The sequence below is a fragment of the Neofelis nebulosa genome, chromosome 18 (assembly GCF_028018385.1).
Source record: "Neofelis nebulosa isolate mNeoNeb1 chromosome 18, mNeoNeb1.pri, whole genome shotgun sequence".
In the NCBI taxonomy this organism is placed as follows: domain Eukaryota; kingdom Metazoa; phylum Chordata; class Mammalia; order Carnivora; family Felidae; genus Neofelis; species Neofelis nebulosa.
The window spans coordinates 42,082,145-42,106,316 of NC_080799.1; the positions used below are offsets into that span (position 1 = coordinate 42,082,145).

The following is a 24,172-nucleotide window of genomic DNA, read 5'->3' on the forward strand; positions in this document are numbered from 1 at the left end:
CCTGGGTGGCTCGGTTGAGCATCCAATTCTTGATTTCGGCTCAGGTCGTGATTTCATGGTTTGTGAGATTGAGCCCTGTGCACACCTGCTCAGGATTCATTCATGTTCATTCATTCATATTCTCTCTCTCTCTCTCTCTCTCTCTCTCTCTCTCTCTCTGCCACTTGGTGCTCAGGCATGTGCGCACACTCTCTGTCTCAAAATAAACATTAAAAGCTTTTGAATTAACAGATTGTATATGTACATTAAATGGCTTGACCGCAGATAGTACTTGATCTGCTTTCTCTTTCTTCTTCCTGTTTTTCTTCTTTCTCCTCCTTTCCTTTATCTTCCTCTTTCTGGTAGTAGTAGCAGTAATTGGAGCAGTAGTCATTGTAGTGGTAGCAGCTGCCATCCCCCAAATACGGTCCGGCTGTGTGCTTAAGAGCAGAGCCCGGGCTCTGGAGAAAGTTGTCTCAGTTCAAATCCCGGCTCCAGTAATTATCAGCTGTGGGAAAATTATGTAATGAATCTGGGTCTTAGTTTTTTTGTGTTTTAAATGAGGATAATGATAGCACCTGCCTTTGAGAAGTGTGTAGATGAAAGAGGGGGTGATGATAGTATCTGTCCCGGAGAATTGTACTAATGGAATAATGCGGTGTATGTATAGTTCTTAGCACAGTGCCTGGATGCTGAAACACTTTCAGAGATTGGCTCACGCTGTCTTACAGAAAGGGTTTGAGATAACCACAGAACATTCGAAATGATAATGAGACTGCCTTTTTAATGTTTTCAGATAATATTTTCCAGTAAATATAGTGCTTATTGTACAAAATTTGGAAGTCCAGAGGAGAAAACATTGTCCATAATGCTATCACCTACTTCATAATTAGTGTTAACTTCTTGATGTCTTTCTTACCAGTCTTTTATCTATAATTATGTATCTCTATTTTTTTAATTAAAAAATTTTTTTAATGTTTATTTTTGAGAGAGAAGGAGAGACGGAGATAGAGCATGAACAGCAGAGGGGCAGAGAGAGAGGGAGACATAGAATCCGAAGCTGGCTCCAGGCGCCGAGCTGTCAGCACAGAGCCTGATGTGGGGCTCGAACTTACGCACCGTGAGATCGTGACCTGAGCCGAAGTCTGACGCTTAACCCATGGAGCCACCCAGGCTTCCCACATACCTCTTTTTTAAAGTCAGAGTTAGAGTCCTATTTCTTTTTTACAGTTAACTTTGTAACATTATTTTCTGTAAAACAAAGTGAATGAATGTTCTGCAAACAGCAACATTGAATCCTTTCATTAGATAAGTCTCCCAAGTGACTATTTTGAAGAGTAATACTTGTAAGGAAACCCAGTCAACCTTGTTACTTTTCAACTAAAGGTCAACTATTAGGATCTAGAGTTAACGAATTATTTTTTGCATGTATTTAACTTTTTAAATATCTTATCGTTTTATTATTTTTGGAAATATAATTTGCATGGTGTGTAATGCACAAGTGTTCATTTGATGCATTTGTCAAAACTCATGGAGGATAGGCCACACCCCTTTCAAGGTCTAGGGCATTTTCATTACCCCAGAAAGTTCCTTTGTATTCCTCCCTTTTCCTGTTCTCCCGTTCCAACCCTACGATCACTACTGATTTCTTTCACCATGGATGAGTTTTACCTGTTCTCAGGTAAACTCCGTGTGAACAGAATCGTACGGACGTGGACTTTTTTTGCAAGGCTTCCTTTGCTTGCGGAGTGAGATTCATCCATACTGTTGCCCAAGTTTAGTTGCTCTTTTTATTGCCAAACAGCACTCCATTGTATGAACACACCGTGACTTGCTATCTGGTCTCCTCTCCACGGAGGTCGTGGTGCTTTCCTGTTCGGAATAGTTAAGAGTAAAGCTTGTGTGAATATTTTTGTGTAAGTCTTTGTGTGGACATAGAAATTTTCATTTCTCTTAGATAAATAAGTAGGAATGGAATTGGCTGGATTAAGGAGGGGTCTGTTTTCTAGACTAATTCAGGAGTCAGCAAGCTATAACCCATGGGCCAGATTTGGCCTGTGGACTGTTTTTATATGGCCCACAACCTAAGAATGGCTTTTATATTTTTAAAGGGTTGGTTACAAAATAAACTAAAAAACAAATAAAAGAATGAGGCATGGAAACCATAGGTTGCCTGCTAAGACAAATCTTTAGTAACTGCTGCTTTTCCGAAGAAGTCTGCCACCCTTGTTCTGGTCTGTTCCATTGAGCTGTCTGTCCATTTCTTTAGCTTTATTATAAGTGTTAAAATCAGGTTGTTTAGTTTCTTATTTTCGTTTCTGTTTAATTTCTAGGTTTTTTATCAGTTTGACTTGTTTGTTGCTAATATGGAGAAATACAACTTGACTTGTCTGGATTAACATTATATCCTGTAACGTTGCTAAACTCCATTATTGGTTCTGTTCTTTATTTGATACATGCCTTAACATTTTGAGTCATGTTGTCTTTAAATAAACGCAGTCTACTTCTTCGACTTTATTTTTCTGACTTTACTGTTCTGAGATCTCCAGTACAGTATTTCATGAAAGCGGTGAGAGCATACACACCCCTTCTGGTGTTCTTGACCATGAAGGAAAGCGTTCCATTGCTGTCTTTAAGTATGGTATTAGTTGTAGGCTCCTTGATTGAGAAAAGCCCCCACTGTTCCTACTTTGCTGATGGCTGAATTTCATCAGATACTTTTCCTGCATCTGTTGAGATGACCATAAAAATGTTCTTCATTCTATTAATGTGAGCAAGTACATCTTTTTGAGTGTTGAACCAACCTTATATTCCTGGGCTAATTTCCCTTGATCATGATGTATTATTCTCTCTTTATATTACTGGATCTGATTTATTAAAACATTGTCCAGGATTTATGCATCTGTATTCGTGAGGGATATTCTTGCCATGTCCTTGTTTTTGCTGTCAGGACTCTACCGGCTTCATGAAATTACTTTGGAATTGTTACCTCTTCCCTTATTTTCTGAAAGAGTTTGTCTAAGATTAGTATTGTTTACTCCTTAAATGTTTGATAAAATTCACCAGTGAAACCATCTGGGTCTGGAGTTTTTCTGATGAAAGGTTTTTAATTAGTATTGAATTAATTTCATAGGTACAGGCTATGCAGATTTTTCACTTCTTCCTGCCTTTTGTATTGATAATTTGTTTTTCAAGGGGTTTATCCATTTAATCTAAGTTCTTAAATTTTTTGGCATAAATCTGCTAATAATATTCCCTAATTTCCTTCTAATGCTTGTAGAATCTGTGATAATGCTCATTCACACCCCCTCCCCGCCCCCCCCCACACATTGATATTTATAATTTTTGTTTCTCCCTCTTGTTTTTCCCTCATCAGGCTGGGAAGGGATTTGTCAATTTTATTTTTTCAAACAGTCAGGTTTTGTTTTACCTTTTTTGTTTCTTATTAATTCTGTTTTTGTTACTTTCTTTCCACTTAATTTGGGTTTATTTTGCTCTTTCTAGCTTTCTGGGATAGGTACTTAGATCACTGATTTTAGACTTTTCCAATATTAACATTTGAGCAGTAAATTTCATCCAAAATATTGCTCTGTACTGCATCCCATAAATTGTGATATTTTGTTTTTATTATCATTTAGTTCAAGGAATTTTTATATTTTACCTGTGATTTAATTTGTGCTTTTATGTAGACGTATGTTGCTTAATTTTCAAATATGTGGGAATTTTGCAGATATTATTTTGTTACTGATTTCTAATTCCTTTGTGGCCAGAAAATACACTCTATGATTTTTGTCCTTTGAAGTTTCCTGAGACCCGTGTGATGGTTGAGGATATCGTTTTTCTTGGTGAATGTTCTACATGTGCTCTGAAGGAATGAGCATCCTGCCGCTGGAGGGTGAGGTGTCTTGTAAATGTCAGAGCAAGTTGGTGGCTTGCGCTCAAATCAGCTGTGCTCTAACTGACCTTTTTTGGTCTTTTCTGTCAGTTACTGAGAGAGTATTAAAATACCCAACTGAAATTGTAGCTTTTTTGTTCTTTAGTCAGTATGAAATCTGACTGCTTATTTCCTGTGTTTTGAGGCCCTTTCATTAGACAAATACACATTTTGGATTATTCTTTCTAGTTGATGAATTGAGCCTTTTATCATTGTAAACGTTCCTCTTGATCTCTGTTAATATTCTTTGTCTTGAAATCTACTTGTCTCATTACCGTAGCCATTCCTACTTTTTTATGATTAATACTTGCAAAGTATGTCTTTTTTTAACCCTCTTGTGTCTTCATATCTACAGTCCATGGGGCACCAGGCTGGCTGGGTAGGTGGAGCAAGCATGGGCCTCTTGATCTCGGGATTGTGACTTAGGGCCCCATGTTGGGTGTACAGATTACTTAAAGATAAAATCTTTAAAATAAAAAGACATACTAATAAATCCATCTCTTGTAAAGAGCATATGGTTGGGACCTATTTTTAATTTATTCTGATGATCTTAGTCTTGGAGTGTTTACCTTATTTACATTGAATATTGATGTGGTTGGATTTAGGGCCCCATCTTGCTATTTGTTTACTATTTGCCCTCTGTATTTTGTTCCTTTTTTCTCTTTGTTCCTTTCCTACTCTTCTTTTGAAGGCCGAGTTTTCATTTGTGGTCTTTGGTTTGTTTATATGTATAATTTCTTTTTTTCTTTAATTGGTTTTGATGTTTATTTTGGAGAGCGAGAGCATGCACGTGAAAGGAGGGTAGGGGGTGGGAGACAGAGGATTTGGAGCAGGCTCTGTGTTGACAGCAGAGAGCCCGGCGTGGGACTCAAACTCACCAACCGTTGAGATCATGATCTGAGCTGCAGTCGGGTGCTTAACCGACGGAGCCACCCAGGTGCCCCTATATAAATATAATTTCTGATTATGGGTCACGTTTTCCTACCTCTTTGTATGTTCATTAATTTTTGACTATGTAGTAGACATTGTGACTGTTGTCGGATATGAGTTTTGTTGTCTTCCTTTGGAGAGGGTTGGGTTTGTTCTAGAAAGCGTTTGACTCACAGATGAGTTTGATCCTTTCGGGATTTGTTTTTAAGTTTTTTTAAGGCAGGTCTTGAGGAGCCCTGCTCCTTAGGCATGGCCTTTTTGGGGTGATCTCAGCTCAACATCTGGGATGTTGTGTGAAGTGTTGAACTTCTGGCCAGTCAGAATGTCCATGTCTCCAGCACTGTGCTGCCCCTGGTATCTGTTCGGGGCACAGTTTCCGAGTGGTCCCGCACACTTGGGCATTCGCCTTCAAAACCCACACTCACTCACTGAGGCGTCCAGCGCCCTTGCGCGGTCCTCATGTTCAGCTCTGCCGAGCTCCTGTACTGACCGCGGGTTCTTGTAAGCTTGTGCTCGAGCTCTTCCCTGGGCCTGCTCTCACTCTGTTGCCCGTGGAGCTCTGCATTTTGTTGTTGGTTGCCTGGGGTTTCTTGGTTGGGAAACTTGCCCGAGGTGAATGAACATGTGGAACTCCAGGAGCCGGAGGGCCTGAAGCAGTGAGGCTGACCCTCAGACCAGCCCCTGCTGGGGCAAGCGCGACAGCCTCTGGTGGGGACAGGCTTTCCCTGGCGCGGCAGGAGACAGTAGCGGGTTACCGGGAAGTTCGGAAACATGATTGTACCCGAGCTTTAATGTCACCTTGTAACTACTCAGTAGATGAAAGATTTGGAACTCAAAATCAGATGTTTTATTTAGGGTCCTGGTTGGGAGGTGGGGGTGCAGTATTCAAACCTGGGGTCTGTGTGTCGCCTCTCTTCTTTGTATTCCTCTCAGGTGTGTTTCCATCAGTACAAACATTTTAGGAGCCGTTCTCAGAACTGGCCGTGCACCTGTCAGACTTGAGCATAGATATGGGCAGTTCTTCCTAAACTTTTAAGGACTTAGGGATGAACTTGTTAAGATGCAGGTTCTAATTTGGAGGTCCAGGGGGTGGAGCACCATGAGTCTGCTTCCGTCACCAGCTGTGGCATCGGGACACCTCTCCACCTTGATGATGTGAACATACATTGGAATATGGAATGTTTGCCCATCATTGGTTACAGGACACATTGCCACTTCAAAAGGTATCTCTCATTTCCTTCCTTGTGTGGTGTAGAAAGTTGGGATGTGCTAAACCTAACATTCTTTATGTAAATGGGTCCACAGCATGACTTCAAGGATCCACTTCTCCAAAATGTTTCTGCAGTATTTTGGAAAGAAGCACGTCTACTGTAGACAGTAATTTGCTGTCCATCTGTCACCAAGTTAAAACATTTAGGGTTTTTATGTTGATTACTGTGTAATACTTCTGGCATTTTTCAGAATCATATAGTGGCTATAACATAACATTTCAGTAGAATCCTATTATGAACAAGGATAACAATTAATTGTACTTACTCTTCCTGAGTTACGGTAAGAGAACAGGTGAGGGGTGACCTTCCCTGGGTGGCCAGTGTCCTGGGTACCGTGCTGGGTAGTTTGCAGCAGCATCTCACTTCATCTCATGTTTAATAATCCTGTGAGGCGGGTGCCATGTCTGTTTTCCACAAGGAATGAGATATCCTGGGCCACTCTTCTTGCCTCCTAGGAGGTTTTTCAAGATGATATGTGTTAGGGGTGTCCGGGTGGCTCAGACAACTTCCAACTCTTGATTTCAGCTCAGGTCATGATCCCAGGGATCGAGCCCCACATTGGGCTCCCTACTGAGTGTGGAGCCTGCTTGAGATTCTCTCTTCCCTCTCTCTCTGTTCCCTACCCGACTTGCGTGTGTGCGTGCTCACTCTCCCAAATAAAAAACAAAAACAAAAAATGACACGTGTTGGAAAGTAGCTGACTTTGATTCACAACCTGTCCGTGACTGCCTCTGGAGTTTGTATTGGTTATATCACACCATTTTGTATGTGAGGTGGCAGGATTCAAAATACAGCGGGGAAGTGCATAATACCTAATTTTCTGTGTATGGATCAGGTTATCTGCATCTGTAAAATTTATAGAACAGGTAACTCAAAGAGCACGTCTTAATTTCCCAGAAGCATTTTTCATCCTATGGAAGGGTGTTCTGCTTATACCTTTCTAGAAAGCACACCCATATGTATTGAGCCTTGCCTGTGTTCTGATTGGGCTATAGATCTCAGTCTGAAATATTAACTCAGCCAAGCAGGTTTTGCAAGACCCATGAAGAAGTCAACTTTTCTGGCTGGTGCAAATGTGTGTTTACCTCATGAGCAAGAGGCCAACACAATTATAATGTCTTTAAACATGATTTTTATTTTTATTTTTAAGGTTTGTTTTTTTTTTTTATTTTGAGAGATGGGGGAGGGGGTAGAGAGAGAGAGAGAATCCCAAAAGGATTCTCAATGTAGAGCCCCACACGCAGCTCGAAGCCAGGAACCGTGAGGTCGTGACCTAAGCCGAAGTCAAGAGTAGGACACTTAACTGACTGAGCCACTAGGCGTCCCTAAATGTGATTTTTAAAAGTGATTTGCCTCTTACATTTTGTTGTTGTTGTTAAAATACTACTGTAGCAAAGGTTTGAATTGTGACTTTCAAGGTTTTTTTTTTTTAATTTTCAAAACACACCAAAGAACAAAGAATATTACAATCGATACCTATTTTTCCGTTCGTCAGAATTAACACTTGTTGGTGTTTATCAGATAATCTCCATAGGTTTTTTCCCCCATTTTTAAAGTATCCTTTCATTTTTATTTTTTTTAAAATTTTTTTTTAACATTTATTTATTTTTGAGACAGAGAGAGACAGAGCATGAACGGGGGAGGGGCAGAGAGAGAGGGAGACACAGAATCAGAAGCAGGCTCCCAGGCTCCAGGTCATCACCCCAGAGCCCGACGCGGGGCTCAAACTCGCAGACCGCGAGATCGTGACCTGAGCCGAAGTCAGCCGCTCAACCGACTGAGCCACCCAGGCGCCCCTCCTTTCATTTTTAAAGCAGTTTTATATCTACAGAAAACTTAGAAGGTAGGACAGAAGACCTTGCATCTTCTTCCTTGCCTACCAGTTGCATAGTTTCCCCAGTACTGACATCTCTGTGAGTATGGTGTTTGTCACAATTAGTGAACCGGTATCGACACAGGATTATTTATTATTAACTGAAATCTACCCCGATTTCCTCAGTTTTCCCCTTCTGTTGTAGGATCCCATCCAGGATACCACATTACACTTGCCATGTCTTAGGCTTGCCCCTCTTGCCTGTGACATTTTCTCCGACTTGCCTTGTTTTTAGTGACCTTGACGGTTTCGAGGAGGACCGGTCGAGTATACTTAGGGTGTCCCTTTGCTGGGATTTTTCTGATGTTTTCCCATAGGACTGAGGTTACAGGCTGATGGGGTTATGGAAGGAAGATCAGAGAGGTACAGAGATAGAGTGCCATTTTTATCACCTCTCATCAAGAGTTCATACTGTCAGCATGGGTTACCATTATGGCTGATGTTGCCCTTGGTCACCTGGCTGAGGTCCTGTCCGGTGTCTCTGCTGTAGCGTTCTTCTTTCTTCCCTCGTCCATCCTGCCCTCTTTTGAGGGAAGTCGCTAAGGGTTGGGGGTTGTGCTCTACCTGCCTTGTGCTGGAGTGTCTATGTAATGTTTTTGGAATGCTTCTGAATGGGAGGTTTGTCTCTTCTTCATAGTTTTTGAAATAAATGAAATCAAATTGCTTGATTAGCAAGCAGTCTACATGTCTAGAGGCACCTGGCTGGCTCAGTCGGTGGATCTGGCAACTCTTGATCTTGGGGTTGTGGGTTCAAGCCCCCAGTTGCGTGTAGAGATTACTTAAAAATAAAATTTTAGGGGTGCCTGGGTGGTTCATTTGGTTAAGTGTCTGACTTTGGCTCAGGTCTTGATCTCACAGTTTGTGACTTGAGCTGTATTGACAGCTCAGAGCCCAGACCTGCTTCGGATTCTGTGTCTCCCACTCTGCCCCTCTCCCACTTGCGTTCCCACTCTCTCTCTCTCTCCCTCCCTCCCTCCCTCCCCCTCTCTCTCTCTCTCTCTCTCTCTCTCTCTCTCTCTCTCAAAGATAAATAAACATTTTGAAAATTAAAGAAAAAGAAAAAAAAAAACTTGGTATTATTAAAAAAGAATACACAGGGGCGCCTGGGTGGCTCAGTTGGTTGAGCGTCCAACTTTGGCTCAGGTCATGGTCTCACGGTTCGTGAGTTTGAGCCCTGCATGAGGCTCTGTGCTGACTGCTTGCTCAGAGCCTGGAGGCTGCTTCAGATTCTGTGTCTCCTTCTCTTTCTGCCCCTCCCCTGCTTGTGCCCTGTCTCACTCTGTCTCTCAAAAATAAATAAATGTAAAAAAAAAAAAAAAAATTTTTTTTAAATGAATACACATAGGGGCACCTGGGTGGCTCAGGTGGTTGAGTGTCTGACTCTTGATTTCAGCTTAGATCATGATCTCACAGTCATGGGGTCAAGCCTTCAGTCAGGCTCCATGCTGAGTGGGGAGCCTGCTTAAGATTTTCTTTCTCCCCCTCCCTTTCCCCCTCCCCCACTTGTGTTTTCTCTCTTTATCTCTCTCCCTCTCTCTCTCCCCACTCCTCCCCCCCTCAAAAAAAAAAAAAACCATACAGATTTGATTCATTTATTACAAACTTCTATTCATATGACTTCAAATTCCACCTTGTATTTTTTCTATTGCAATTTTTCTATTATTGTTTATGCACACTTCTGAAGGTACATGCAATCAGAAAACTCCTTATGAGAGGTTCAAATAGTGGGTGTGGCTGGATCTAAGAAACCAGAGGTTTTGTTTTAGTCATTTTTAAAATAAAGATACACTCAGAAGTAACCCAAGTGTACATCATTAGATGAATGGGTAAAAAAATATGATGTACACCCACGGGAGTATTACTCAGCCGTAAAAAAGAATGAGATCTTGCCATTTGCAACAACATGGATGGACCTATAGAGTGTTACTGCTAAGTGATACTTAGTGATACTAAGAGTAAGACAAATACCATATGATTTCACTTATTTGTAGAACCTGAAAAACAAATTAACAAAAACAGACTTTTAAATACAAAGGATAAAATGGTGGTTGCCAGAGGGAAGGTTAGTAGGGGAGTGGATGAGATAGATAAAGGGGATTAAGAGGTACAGAGTTCCAAATACAAGATGAATAAGTCACAGAGATGAAAAGTGCAGCACAGGGAATATGGTCGATAATCCTGTGATAACGTTGTGTAGACACAGATGGTGTTGACTGCACTTAACCACAGTGAGCACAGAGTCATACAGAATTGTTGAATCAATATGTTGTACACTTGAAACTAATGTAACATATGTTAATTGTACTTCCAATAATAAAAAATAACTAAAGGCAGATTACAAAATTGGTGTGCAAGGGAGGGGAAAGGATGTACTCAATTATTAATGGAGTTTTCCCCCAGGCATTTTTGATTGTCTTTGATTTGCTTAATAAAATGCATTCTCTGTGTTCAAAAATTCCCTTTTGTGGGGGTGGGTATCTGCTGAGGAGTGAGCACCTTTCCTGAATGTTCTAATGAATTGAGTGTCCAGAGTACTCTAAACAGCACCTCCAGAGCTCTGAATTTAATGTTGATGACATTTTCTATTCAGGAGATGCCAATAATTATCAATGGATTGTAATTCCAAGGCCATAGCTTTGTATATACATATCTGTGCGTATTATTGTATATTTTAGAATAACACTGTGTCACTTTGGCTTGTGGCTTTTGAAAAGTGGCACATACTCTGATGTAACCTCATAGCACCGGTTGCTTTGTTATCTACTAAGTGGAAACTTCGTGCCCTCAGTAATGAGCCATATTATTCATTTCATGTCTTTCTGCCAAGTATATGATGAATGAACTGGAAAACCAGCCATCTTAAATCCTAGAACAAGACAAGAGATAGCTAATACCAGGAAATGCCAATTTCAAACATGGTCTTGGAATTATTGACTTTGTAGATTGTTACAGTTAGGGTACGTGCCTGTCTGTTTTCAGTATGGTAGAAAATGTATTCACTGCAGAGAAGCCTTTCTGATGTTAGAGATTTTCTGTGCTCTAGTTTGGAAAGAGATCTTAAAGCCACCTCCAGATGGCACCGTGCTCTGCGGTTTCCACATCATCCTCCTATGTGCTATCCCATGTAAGTCGGCAACAGGAAGTCCGAGCATTGGCGTGTGCTTGGCTCGCAAGGGTGTGTGGTCTCAGCGGGGAGCAGCCGACTGATGGGGTGTAGGGATAAGGGACAGACGAGGGAGGTTACGGGGCATGCTTTCTCCCCTGAAAATCTGGCACATTCTGTTTGGAGATTGACTGTGGAATGGGAGGTGCTGGCCTGCTTGGCATTTGTGCCAAAGGTTGTCAGGGTGTGGCTACACCCAGGTGTGCTGCTCCGTGTGGGTTGAAGGAATGGTGTGTGCAGGTGGGAGCGTCCTGAAGAGGGGAGCTGTGACTCTCCGGTGAGTCTGTCAGGATCTGATTGGAGAGATCACAGCAGCTTTCTTCGCCGTGTGTCGATTTTGCGAATGATGTTCTTCTGAGACAGTGCTTACCTTTGATGAGTAATCATCACGATTAATAACCAGCTTACTCTTGCTTTTCCCAGTCTCCGTGCTCGTTTTAATTAATACCTTAGATCTATCAATTAACTCCCTGCCAGATGGCTGGTCACCTAGTCCTATTGTTGTGGATATTCGAGTAGAGACAGACTTTGAAACTGCACCAACAACTTCTCTAGGCCTGGTGGATACTCAGACTTCTTCCTGGCAGGTCTGTGTTCTCGCTGATGGCGATCATCGAGAACAGTCTCTGCCACAGTTGAATATTACTGTTACTATTTAGCCCGCCTCTCAAGACTCAGCTAGCTCTGACCTCTCGAGCCATTCATCCGTCCCCCCGGGCCAGGACCCCTTTTCCCTCTTGTGATTGCGTTTGGCACTCCTTGTCCGTGCCCGCTGCTTCCCGCCCACGTCTGGTGTCCTTGCAGCTGTGTTTCTCCTTGGGCTCGGGAAGACATGGCTCCGCTGCTGTGCACCTCCACTGCCCCACGGTGTCTCCCTACTGGAGGGTGCTTGATAAACATCCCCCTCAGTGCTGATAACTCTGTGTATTGCTGTGGCCTTTTCAGCTTCCACTGTCCCCAAAGATCAGAGTGTCACTGCTAAGAGCTCAGAGCTAGGAGGCAGGTGGGATTTAGTGAGAGGTGGGCAGACTTGATGGTCTCCTCCTCAAACAGGTACTTTCTCCTTACACATGCGTCTTGCTATCTAAACCTGGGAGCCATACACATTTTGGTAAATCCCTCACCATCCAGTCTCCTGACTGTTGCTCTCCAAAGCTCGAATGGAACGGTGTCCCTGACTGCCGGAATTATGAACCAGAGTGCAGACAACAGGATAATTGTGCCTTTGTTGTACCAGGAGTCAACTCTGCGGTTTCCAAGTTGATAAACATAAGCCATTCGAGCAGTGTGCAGCTTTTTATATCCTAATTGGCTGTTGTGTATTTGCTTCTCTTTTCCCTTCTTCCAGCCTTCTTTGCAGATAGTGTTGGTACATGTCTGAGTGGCTAACCCTTGTTCAGGTTTTTTCTGGCCACATGTATAATCCATTAGAGCAAAGGGTGACAGCCTAGAACCATGTTACAACCAGGCTGGATTTGATTACATTACCACCCAGGAGTAATCTCTGGCAGTCATAATCCGTTTGATCTACCTAGTTGTATTCCGTGACTGATGACAGCTTACATTAATATTTTAGGTCCAGGTGTATGGCCAAACGGTGGGTCATCTTATCATTATGGGTAGTTAGAATGTTTAAGTCCAGAATAGCCTTAAAAAACAACTTTTTTTTTTTTTTTAATTTTTTTTTCCAACGTTTTTTATTTATTTTTGGGACAGAGAGAGACAGAGCATGAACGGGGGAGGGGCAGAGAGAGAGGGAGACACAGAATCGGAAACAGGCTCCAGGCTCCGAGCCATCAGCCCAGAGCCTGACGCGGGGCTCGAACTCACGGACCGCGAGATCGTGACCTGGCCGAAGTCGGAGGCTTAACCAACTGCGCCACCCAGGCGCCCCTTAAAAAACAACTTTTCCCCTTAAGATAAAATAATGCTTTGTGTAGAGAATTTGAATAATACAGAAAATAGTTTAAAAATTTTTTTAAATCACCCATAGACCCTCTAGAGTTATCACTGTTAGATAGTTTGGTGTTCAGGGCTGGCTCAGTCAGAAGAGCATGCACCTCTTGATCTCGGGGTCGTGAGTTTGAGACCCACATTGGGTGTAAAGATTACTTAAAAAATTTTTTTTCATGTTCTCCTAGCTGTGTGTGTATGTGTATGCATGCACACACATACATACACGCCTGTTAATTATAGGGATTCTATGTTTTGTATCCTTTTGTTAAAAATTAATGTACAACATTTTCCTCTTGTCTGTAATGAGTGAGTTTTTATAATAAGAGTTTTACTTTTAATGTTAGCACTGCCTTAGGTCGACTTCACACTTTTCCAAGTGCTTTCACATACCTCCTTTATGAACACGATGCAGAGTGTGTAGAGCATGGGGTTAACTGGGCGTCCTCACAGGTCCTCCTTGCTCCACCTCCTCTCCAGTACGCGGGGATGACTGGAAACATTTTACTCTACAGAGTGTATTTCATTAGGACTTTTCACAGCTCAGTGTTTGGTTAGAAGCAGAGCCGTGTGTGTGTGAAGCAGTGCTGTGTCTTCGAGTGTGTTTCATGGTTTGAGATTTATGGCGTTTCCATAAGCTGGGCAGGACTTTATCCCCCCATGTCTTCCTGCAGCCGAGGCCCGTGGCGCTGGACGGCGGGCAGCCACAGGAAGCCTCGGGTTTGTGTCCTCACTGCCTCGTGGGGCTGGTCCTCCACCCTGGCTGTTTCAAGAGCTAGTTCCGTTTTCCTGCCCGACGGTAGAAGAGGAACATGATCTTCTGAAAAGTCAGCTTTCTTTCTTATCTTTCTTTCTGCTTTGAATTTGACCAGAAATGATCCTGGGCCGGCATCCCGGAAGCCTTCTTTGTGTGCTCAGTCCCGTCTTACCTCTCCTCCCTGCATCCCTGCCTTTCCTGCTGCTCCCTCTGTGCTCTGGTGCCTTACTTTTCCAGGGGATTGTGAACACCTGCAGGAGAGTCCTCCTCGGCCTCACGGGAGGGCTCCGCAGAGGGCTTGGGGGAAAGGCTCGGGTCACCGAGTGAATTACTGGAAGCCCAGACCTCTATTCTGTTTGCTGCAGTGTAAATTAAAATTCATCATCAAGATTGGCTCTTTGTAGGGTGCCTGGGTGGCTCAGTTGGTTAAGTGTCTGACTCTGGATTTCGGCTCAGGTCTGTGCTCTAGCCCTACCTTGGGCTCTGTGCCGACAGTGCGGAGCCTGCTTGGGATTCTCTTTCCCTCTCTGCCCTTCTTGCACACGTATGCTCTCTCTCACAAAACAAATACATAAACATTTAAAAAAAAAAAAAAAGATTTGCTCTTTGTAAAATAAAATGCTTTTCTCTTTTTGCCTTTTCTTTCCTTTCTTTTATCACCTCTTCCCCCCCTCCTTTCTCCATGGCCGCTGTGGGGTGCGCTGGGCCGGGCCTTTGCTCTCAAGGAATACTCAATCCTACAGAGGCTGCTTTTCTCCCCAAGAAGGTATTTGGACCTGGAAGCATTGGGGGAAGGAATTGCTTGCCGTTCTGTTGCCCTTACCTGGGGTTACTTTGTGTGTGACACACTCTGAGATGGTATGGAGGGTGCAGAAAGGCTGTGGGCCCTGAGCAGTGTGGGTGGCAGGGAGACCCCCAGTGTTCTGGACAGGCTGCTGGCCACCCCACAGGGTCCTCATGGGGGCACTGTCCTGGGAGGTCCTCCTGCCCCAGAGCCCAGCGCTGGGCTCTGCCAACTCCCAGGTCCCCAGTTGTCATCCACTGCGAGTAACTGGGCCTTCCAGGAGTGTGGACCTTATGTGAATCAAGAACTGGTTGTTTAAAACCAAAGCAGTCCTCGGATTTAGGCTCTGAAGGAGCTTCAAAGGTCACCTAATGGTCACCTGAATGTTTCATGTTTTATAGCCGAGGAGAACTGAGACTTAGAGAGCCGAGAGGTTTGTCCTAGCCTTGAGGCTGATGAGCACAACACCGGGATTACAGTCTCCCACTGCCCTTGGCCGGGTGCTTTTGCCAGCGAGCTGTCGGGAGCTGTGTGTCTGAATGTTGGGCCATGCCCAGGTAGGCCGACTGTGTTAAGGCCCTTGGTTTTGTTGCTAGCAGCTTTAGAGTAGTTGGGTGAATACAGATGGAACCCTAGGCCTGGGGCCTTGGCAGTGATTTGCTGCCCCATCACCTTCCTTTTAGCAGTTTCCATTGTTTCTAAGTCACGTTCTGGTCATATATCACCCGAGTGAAATACCATGAGAGTCGCTAAATACTCTCACTGATCTCGCAGTTGTGATTTATTGGTCTAAGGGAAGTGTCCAGACTCGGGGGCTGTGTATCTCCCTGAATAATTTCCAAGTTGGCAGCATTGTAAGAGACGAGCCCAGTGAGGTGGGCCAAGCCGCTCATGTGCCCAAGGCCCCCAGCCCAGTTCTCTTGCTCCAGGTGACGCTGCACAAGCCAGGCGACGTCCTTGGCATTGCAGTCTCTTGCGTATTTCTCCTTACTCTTGACTTGGCAAGTTGAGGTACTGGAAGGATTCCAAGAGCAAGCGGGTGATAGCAGACAACTGAATGCAGCCATGTCTTTCCATGAAAACTGCTTTTCTTGGCTTTGTCCCAACAATGGTAGGTTGCCAAGAGAAAATGCTTTTGGCTTTACAAATGATATGGCCATACTCTGGGTTAGTTCTGGTTCATTTTCGAAAAGAATGAATACTTCTGGCTCTTAAATTATTTGGCAAATGTTTGCTCACAGTGTTTGAGATTGTATTGTCTTTGCACACCCTCTCTGAGTCTGTGGCTTCACGTGTATGCCAGCCTGTGAAGGAAGAGGCTAGTGACCCTCGTGGACTGGGTCGAAGCCACCTCAGGATGGAGCCCTTGTTGCTGTGTCACAGCCGGCTTATAAGCGGGAGCTCCATCGTTCTCTCTTCTTGGTGGACGTATTCTTTCTTGTCCACTTCTTCCGTGTTTTGGTTTAAATTCCAACCCAGGAAGGTTAGGCCTAGGGTATACTGGCGTTGTATTGTTATTACCTCTGATACGTCCTAAGACTGAAGTGAACATTCCGAGTGGTGGTTTTAAGGAGAGAAAACAGTCTAAAGTGAGAACTGGAAGTGCAGCTTGAACACAGTTTCCCATCACAAGTATTGCTACGACTACTAAGTGCACAGGATGGGGCTTGGCACAGGTTCATCTCATGTTTCTCTGAAAGTGTCTCATAATCCATTGCCAGTAACTCCAGCTGGCCTCTGCCTCTGAACCTACCTGTTCGAGTAACTTCCCACCATCATATGTTCTCTGAAAAAGATTCATTTATTTTGTTATGACCCTAAGCATACTTTTGAAAGAAATCGTATGTAATATAAAACGATTTCTCCCCAAACAGTGTTAGCAGAGTCCTAGCCAACACCTGTAGCGCTTACTATATGTCAGTTACTCGTCCTAAGGTCTTAACGTTTGTGGGTTTGTTTTACCTTCACTCAGTCTAAGAGGAGGTGCTATTTTCTCTATTTTAGAGGTGACAGAACCAGGGCACAGAGACGTTTAAGTAGGATGATCAGGACCACACAGCTGTCACTTAGCAGAGCCACCCTGAGACCGGGTAACTGTCCCCAGAGTCCATACACTTAACTACAGCTCACTGCCTAACGGAATGAAATCTTAACTTGTGGCTGTGTTTCAATAAAACTTTAGTTTGTTTTGTTTTTTCAAAAACAGGCATTGGGCTGGCTTTGGCCCATGACGCCTGGTCTTTGTGGACTGAGCCTCCTTGTCGAGCAGTGTCCAGTGCCATGCGTGTGCAATCCAGATGTACCCGGAGGAGACGGGTTGTGCTCAGCAAGGAGGGGAGAGCGTCCTGGTCAGTTCTCCAGCTGATCGCTGTGTCCTTTCTGGACCACCCTGGCCTCATCCACACAGGGATAAGTTTTAACCAGATATTCTCTGAGGCCCTTCGGCCTGAAAACGATAACCTGTCCAGCTCTCCCTACGAAGCTTATTGCTGACGGTCACGTTCTGTTTCCTATCTGTCTCCTGGCCGGCATCAGTAGCGCCCCCCAGAGCAGGAATTCCTCTGCCAGCTCTGCCGTGTAGTGTGGTTTTAAGTGTATATCAAGGTACGAGGATACAGAGTTCAGCTTTTGAAAAAAGAACGTGTTCAGTGGTCTCATTGAAACCACGTCAAACGTAGCGTCTGTCGCCACCTAATGCATTTCTAAAGGCCTGGTTGACGCGAAGTAAGATCGTGCGGTGGAAGCATCTTCCCTCCGGTGCTGTTCCTCCTCTGCCTCTGTCCTCTTCCACATATTCTTAGCTGGTCACGCAGCGTTGTCCCCATCAGGCTTTTAGCTCCTAAATGGGTATGATCTGATCCTTCCCGTGAGTGTGTGTTAAAAGAGCATGCTTGGAGGTGAAAACTGGGGAGAGTTCATTTGTGAGGGTGGTGGTTTACTTGAGTGGTTGATGTCTTTGGACCAGAGACTGTCTGCTGGAGAAGGCCCATACATAGCAGGGGTGTGTGAGATGTGGGGAGCGCTTGCCCTCCCCTGAGACTTGAGAGGGACAGGCAGTGGGGAGTTGGCTTCCCTAGGGCAGGCATCCTTAACCTATAGGGGATCTTAAGACACCCCCCTCCTTTGGGAATCTTATAATGGACCTTTTCTCCCCAAAATGCATAGCACACAAAATTTCTAAGGGCATGACTGCCCCAGCCCCCCTCCTTGCCATGGACTACTGAGGTTAGCCCCTGTTCCCACCGCCCTGTCACCTGGGGGTTGGGCTGCTGCTGTTGGGGGAGGAGCTGCAGCCTGGGCGGGGGGGGGGGGGGAAGCCCTAAGTGGAAAGTGCTTCTCTGTCCCTCTTTCCTATCAAGGAGCAAGAAGTCACTACTATTGTAGAAACCTATTTGGGGAAGAAATTTCTACAGTTAGGAGTTTTTTTTATTTAAACTCGCCTAGTTAGTTCTTTGGTTTTCAGTGTACTGCCTTATTTGATTAGGTGAGTTGCATGAGTAGTAAAGATGTTCCCAGGGTTAGTGGAGTGGAGAGAGTCTTGCTGGTTTTTTTGGAGCCCAGAGCTTGTTTTTTTTTTTTTTTTTTTTTTAATGTTTATTTATTTTGAGAGCGAGCGAGCACCTCTGGGGGAGGGACAGAGAGAGAGAGAGGAACTGAGAGAACCTAAAGCAGGCTCTGTTGTCACAGGGTTCCATCCTGCAAACTGTGAGATCATGACCTGAGCCGAAATCAAGAGTCAGACACTTAACTGACTGGGCCATCGAGGCACGCGCCCCCCCCCCCCCCACCCCCCCGCCAGAGCTTGTTTTTTAATTAATATACGTTGATAGTTTTCATATCACGACACAAGTAGAAAGTGAAAATATTTGTCCCACATGCAGAGGTCAGCAGAGGAGGCTGTTTGCAGCCAGTGGTGACCTCTTAGGCTGATAGATCAGTATTTCTTTGCATCACTGGGAGGCCCTTGGGAGGCGCATGCCTGGAGCCCTGACCAAAGCCAAGGGTTTGCTGGCCCAGTGGATGTAGCGTAGAGGACCCGTTTTACAGCAGGCCTGGCTCCTGTGGATGCTGTGCTGCGACACAGAGCTATATCATCCTCCCGTGAAAACGGCTCCTGGGGGCATAGTCTCCTCGCATGGCCAGCAGGCTGCCTGTCTGCTCCAGCCAGGAGCTCAGGTCCTCATGACGAGTGTTAGAAGATAGAAGGGGCTGTCTTCTGGAAGGGAAGTACCCTTCCAGCCAGTGGTGACGTCATTTGGGCCTGGCTACGGTGGCTGGTCCGCTGTTCTGTGATCGCATCTGCCCTCAGGGCTGACGTTGGGATTTCGTTCTGAGCCATGTGTTGCAGTGATCTCCTAGAGTGTTCGTTTATTTGGTTCCTTCCCCCAGGTGCTGGTTAAACACTCACTATGTGCCAGGGCCCAAGCACACAGAGGAGATGTGTTCCAGGAAGGCAAGTTTTATCCTGGTTTTGTGCCAAAGACAGATTTTTGGCAAAGAATGCCATAGAGTCGCGTAGCGTTTTGTACTTTCCACGCTGTATCTATAGTACGCGGCTGTCAGAGTGCAAAGAGAAGCGTCGTCTACCTGCCCATCTCCTGTAGATGGCTGTCACTCACCTGCTTGCCAGACGGCTCAGGGCTTCAGCAGTTTCTGATTGATGGGCCGGGCAGGGTGACCACAGTTTGCTTCAGACACTGTTTCCGTAGTAAAGGCATGTGTAGGTATTGTTCAGGTTCCTTGAGCTAAACTCTGAAGAGAGATTTCCTCTTTGGATGTCATGCTGTAAAGCCCTGGTTCAGCTAATACATAATCCGCATCCCCTTGCAGTGGGGTGTGGGTAAGCCTCAGGGTCTGGCACCAGTGACTTTTCCTCCTTCTAATCTTGTTTGCGCTTTTCTGAGTACAGGGACTGCCGTTCTCCTGTCCCCTTCTCTCGTGAGGTGAGAGCCTCAGACAACGGAGGGAGCAGGTTTTCACATGAGTGACACTCCTGGTCACAAGAGTGGTTTTTCACGGGAAGACGTGGTAGACCTTCACTATTTAATTGAGATTTCTTTATGGGAGAGCTTCCCATACTTCCTTGTCAATTTTTTGTGTTTTCTGAGATTGAACTCGGTGCTTAAGGTGCTCCAAAAGAGTCGAGTTAACACCACGTGTGAGCTGTTGCCGAGTGAGGCAGAGCGTAGACATCAATTCCACAGGCTTTAATTTATTCATTCGTTCACCATCAATTGAACAGTTTCCTAGTGCTGCCGTTCTGCCTTCTGAATTTTATTGAAAAGATTACATGCTAGTTCTCTAGCAGCCTTAAACCAGATCTGGATAAACTTCAGTTGCAAATAGAGCCCGGTTTACTAAGTTGTTGTCAAAAAACTGTTGGGAAATTAGAACAAACATGAAGATGTTTATTAATTGGAATTAGACCTTTTGATTTTAGTACTTTGTTTTATGCCTCGATGCTAAAAATGTGTGTAAACCTAGATTCGGGACCACATATATTCAGTCTGGTCAAAGGAGAGTAAGTATGGAACAGAAATTCAGAAATCTGCAAGTCTCTAGAAGCAAATAGTTTTGACCCCAAGCTGTAGGCCAGGACTGGAGAGCAGCTGTTAGTTCTACCAGGTTATGTTGAGACGGTCCAGGACGGGGGAGATGGGAGGCGCGGCCCTTTGTAAGACTGTCCTTTGGTCCCCCTGTTAGCTCTGACTGGGGAGGGTCAGCCCGGGGCTGGCTCTGGACCGAGGGGGTGGAGCTCTGCCTTAGAGCCTGGGCTCACTGTGCTTGATCTCTGGAGCTGTGTTTGTCGTCACAGGCTAAGGATGGTCCCCGGTGAACTGGACATTCCTTACCTGCTGTCTGTGATCTTTGACTTTGACTTTACCTTGCTTCTTGCCCCGTGAGGATCAAAACCACATTGAGACAGTTTCCTTCATTATTGGATGGTTAAGAAGAAAAATTAACAAGAATTTCCTGGTAAATTCTGTCAGAATGCGTTACACACTCTGCAACTCTTGGTTCAGCCAGTTAGAAAGTGCTCTGCCCAGAGCTAGTACCCAAACAAGCACACCACCTACTCACCGCCCTTTCGCCCTGGCAAGATGATCATAGAAATAGGTTTTTCAGACCAGGTGGGGTGAACTTTGAGACTCACAGAAGCCCTTTGGGAGCTCAACGGCCTCTTGGTGTTTACTTCGCTCTGACCTTGGACGGTTGGTGCGAGTAGGAGGACAGCTACTTCTCCTTCCCACCCTCTCACTGCTGCCCACTTCGGTCTGTTGACGCTAGAAGCTTCCACGACAGCATTGATTTTCTGGTTTGTCACATTGGTGGGTTTAAGGAGTGCGCTCCGTAACTGGTGGGAAAATGGTGTCTCTGCGCGTGCTCTGAACCGGGCCTGGCTCGCAGCAGGCGGTCAGGAAGTACTGCTGACCGTGAGGACGAGTTCACGGTAGATTTTTGTGCAGTAAAACAAATTCTAAGCAATAATTACCACGTGAGTGAATTTTGTGCAAAACTTTCTGAAAATCCAAATTCTTGTTTCAGTTCTTCAGAGTTCCAGATAACAACGGAAGGAACCTGGTTCAGAACATACTAAGTTTCCTGAGCTACCATGTGCTGTCTTTGCTTGAATCCTCTGAGCTCAGTGTTGAGCCTCGTTACTGGGCTTTGTGAAGACTTTGTTTTCCAGTTACTCAAGTTAAATTTGAAGTTCAGTTGAGTTTAAATCTGTTTCCATTTATTCAGGGAAAGCAAATAGTGCAAAAGTGGCAACTGGAATATGTTCACTTTGAAAAAGGCACTTGAAAGTAAGTGCTCAGGAGCGAGATCTTCTTGGTTCTGCTGGTTTGTCTTTATTTGTGTTTTTATGTGGACATTTCAGCTGAAAGGGTCAGCTGTGGTAAGCATTGATTTGTCTGCAACCTAAAATCTTAGAGCTGAAAGATATCATGTAATTCTTCTTGTTCAGGACACTCACCTTACGAGTGAGATCGGGGTCCGTAGGAGGAACGAGTGCAAGTTACCCCGACAGAGGCAGCCATCCCGGTGTGGGGCTGCTGGGGAGAACCGATTCAGTTTCTTGATTGATCCCTAGGAGGTCTTCCCTTGGGACCCCTTCCTCCCAGTTCCCAAACATCAAACGCACCAAGATACCAGAAAAGTAGAGCGAGCACTAGGCAATAGGTAGAATGCTAGAACTTTGCGGAAAAGCAAGGCAGGCGAGAAAAGCCAGTCTCTGTTCCTCCGGAGGGCAGGTGGGGTTCCCGAGCTCACTCCTGTATCGGCTGGAGCTGGAGGGGGGCGTAGGTGGGGGCTCTTCCTTCCTGTTCTCGCCTTCAGCTACTGTATGTTTTACTTTGTTTCACTAATTTAAAAGAAGAATTTCTTTATGGAACATTCGGACGTGTGATCTTAGAGAAGGTAATGTGACAACCTCCACCCCTCCACACACACACACACACACACACACACACACACACACACGCGTGTCACCTGGCTAGGAGGAAGCAACATGTGGCCAGTCGTTCCTCATCTAGGCCCCCTTCTTGCCTCTACCCCTTGCCTCATGGGAGTACTAAAGTGAATCCCAGACATTACATTGTTCCTTTGTCAACGTGTCTCGTGTGTGTGTTTTGAATGAATGGAAATGGAGTTTAAAACTGATGGGGGAAACCTGAAAGAAGTGGGCTAGCATTAAACACAAGGAGCTCCCCTTTGTCAGAGATTCCGGAAGCTTTTGTCTTCCGGATGATTTTCTCACTGTGTTGCTGCCCCTGTCGGGGTGCGGGGTGTGGGGGAGGGTGGAAACAGCAGTTCTCGTTTTGATGCCGGAGAGGACGGCGGACAGCTGTTGCCGGCAGCTCCTGCGTCTTCCGCCTTCGGTGTGCAGCCGCTTGAGCAAGTCACGCTGTTCGTCATGCAGAACGAACCTCGAGAACGAGCCTTTAATTTATAATCGAAATGAGGGTTTCACGAGGAGTAGTGATTTTTGCTTTCTTGGGTCAAAGGGAGCATTTCTGAGGCCCTTCCTTGTGTACGTGACCGTGTCGTGACGGCTGATGTTGCCTCTTTTTGTTTCAGATGGGAATGGCTGGTAACACAAGTCCATTTGGACAACCCTTTAGTCAAACTGGAGGGCAGCAAATGGGAGCCCCTGGAGTGAACCCCCAGTTATCCAGCAAACAGAGCATGGTCAATAGTTTGCCTCCCTTCCCTACAGACATCAAGAATCCTTCCGTCACCAACGTGCCAAACATGGTAAGTTGCCCTTGGCTCTCTGGCCGTGGTCTCCAGTGGGTGCTCTGGTGTGTGGGGTGTGTCATGCTGACAGTGAAGGTCTGCAACCGGACACGTGTCATGGGTGATAGGAAAATGTAGTTCTCATGAGGAGCACCCTCTCAGTGAGCTTATGTCTTCTTCGATGAGCTGGCAAGCAGAGGCTAGGTAGAGATGGTTTAGCCAGTCCTCCTCGGCTCCCGGGGTGCAAGGAGGAGGCTCGCACCTGCGAATGACAGGTAGTGGAGCAGGAGAGCTGGGATTTTCTCACGCTTCCTCTTGGTGGTTGAGGCTGTCAGAGAAGCCCATCGATTTGTGTTACAGACGAAGGGCATTTATTTATGTCCAGAGGACTGTGTGGTGTTTGTGCGAGAAGGGTATCGTGTCCAACTTGATAGGTGGTTTCACACGTGTTCCTTCTTGACATTTCCCACCTATGAGATAGGAACTAACCTTGGAGCCTCTCAGCCTGACTCACCAAGATAGAAATGGGAGAATAGCTCCTTTTGCACCACAAAATAGAATGCTTTAAAATTCCAAACGCTAAGGGGGGAGTGTGTTCTTTGGTCAGACTTCACCGTGCAGTGCACACTTAGTGGCTGAGAATCTGGTGTGCGTTTGGTGGTCAGTCAAGGCCGGGAACAGCCCGCTGTCTCCTTCCCCAGGCTTGTTGCTGGGAACCCGCCCTTCCCAGCTTGCCTTCCAGGTAGTTGTGCCGTGGTGGTTTAGAAAGGCTCAGAGGAGAGCCAGCAGATTACATTCAGAAAAGTAAAATGTTTGGTTTGTCTTTCGATTTTTAAAAACTTTTTACTTAAATGTCTGCCGTGAAGATACCACAGAGAATTCCTGTATATCTGTTGCCTGGCTTCTCCTGATGTTAGTTAGCATCTTCTGTAACCTTGGTGCAGTTGTCAAAACTAAGAAGTGGACATTGCTTAGAGTCCTGAAAGTTGTGAGGCTGTCGGAAACAGGGGCGGAGTGGTAAGAGCGAGGTGTCCTGATCAAGTGTTACCTCTGTTACATTCTTTGTTCTTAAAAAAAAAAAAAAAAAAAAAAAGGCGGGGGGCGCCTGGGTGGCTCAGTCTGTTGGGCGTCCCACTTCGGCTCAGATCATGATCTCGCAGTCTGTGAGTTGGAGCCCCGCGATGGGTTCTGTGCTGACAGAGCCTGGAGCCTGCTTTGGGTTCTGTGTCTCCCTCTCTCTCTGCCCCACCCCCACTCACACTCGGTCTCTCAAAAATAAACAACATT

General features: G+C 45.3%; 1 protein-coding gene across 4 annotated transcripts in view; it reads left to right on the forward strand.

The window, feature by feature from the left end:
- The window catches only part of CREBBP (CREB binding protein), a 127,112-nt gene that overhangs the window by 35,118 nt on the left and 67,822 nt on the right, over nt 1-24,172 (forward strand). For 3 of the 4 annotated variants that reach the window (XM_058710573.1, XM_058710574.1, XM_058710576.1), the window contains one exon: nt 22,727-22,903. The exons of the other annotated variant lie outside the window; for it this stretch is intronic. In XM_058710573.1, coding sequence (XP_058566556.1) covers nt 22,727-22,903 — 177 coding nt within the window. The remainder of the gene's footprint in view (nt 1-22,726; nt 22,904-24,172) is intronic. 4 annotated transcript variants of the gene reach the window in all.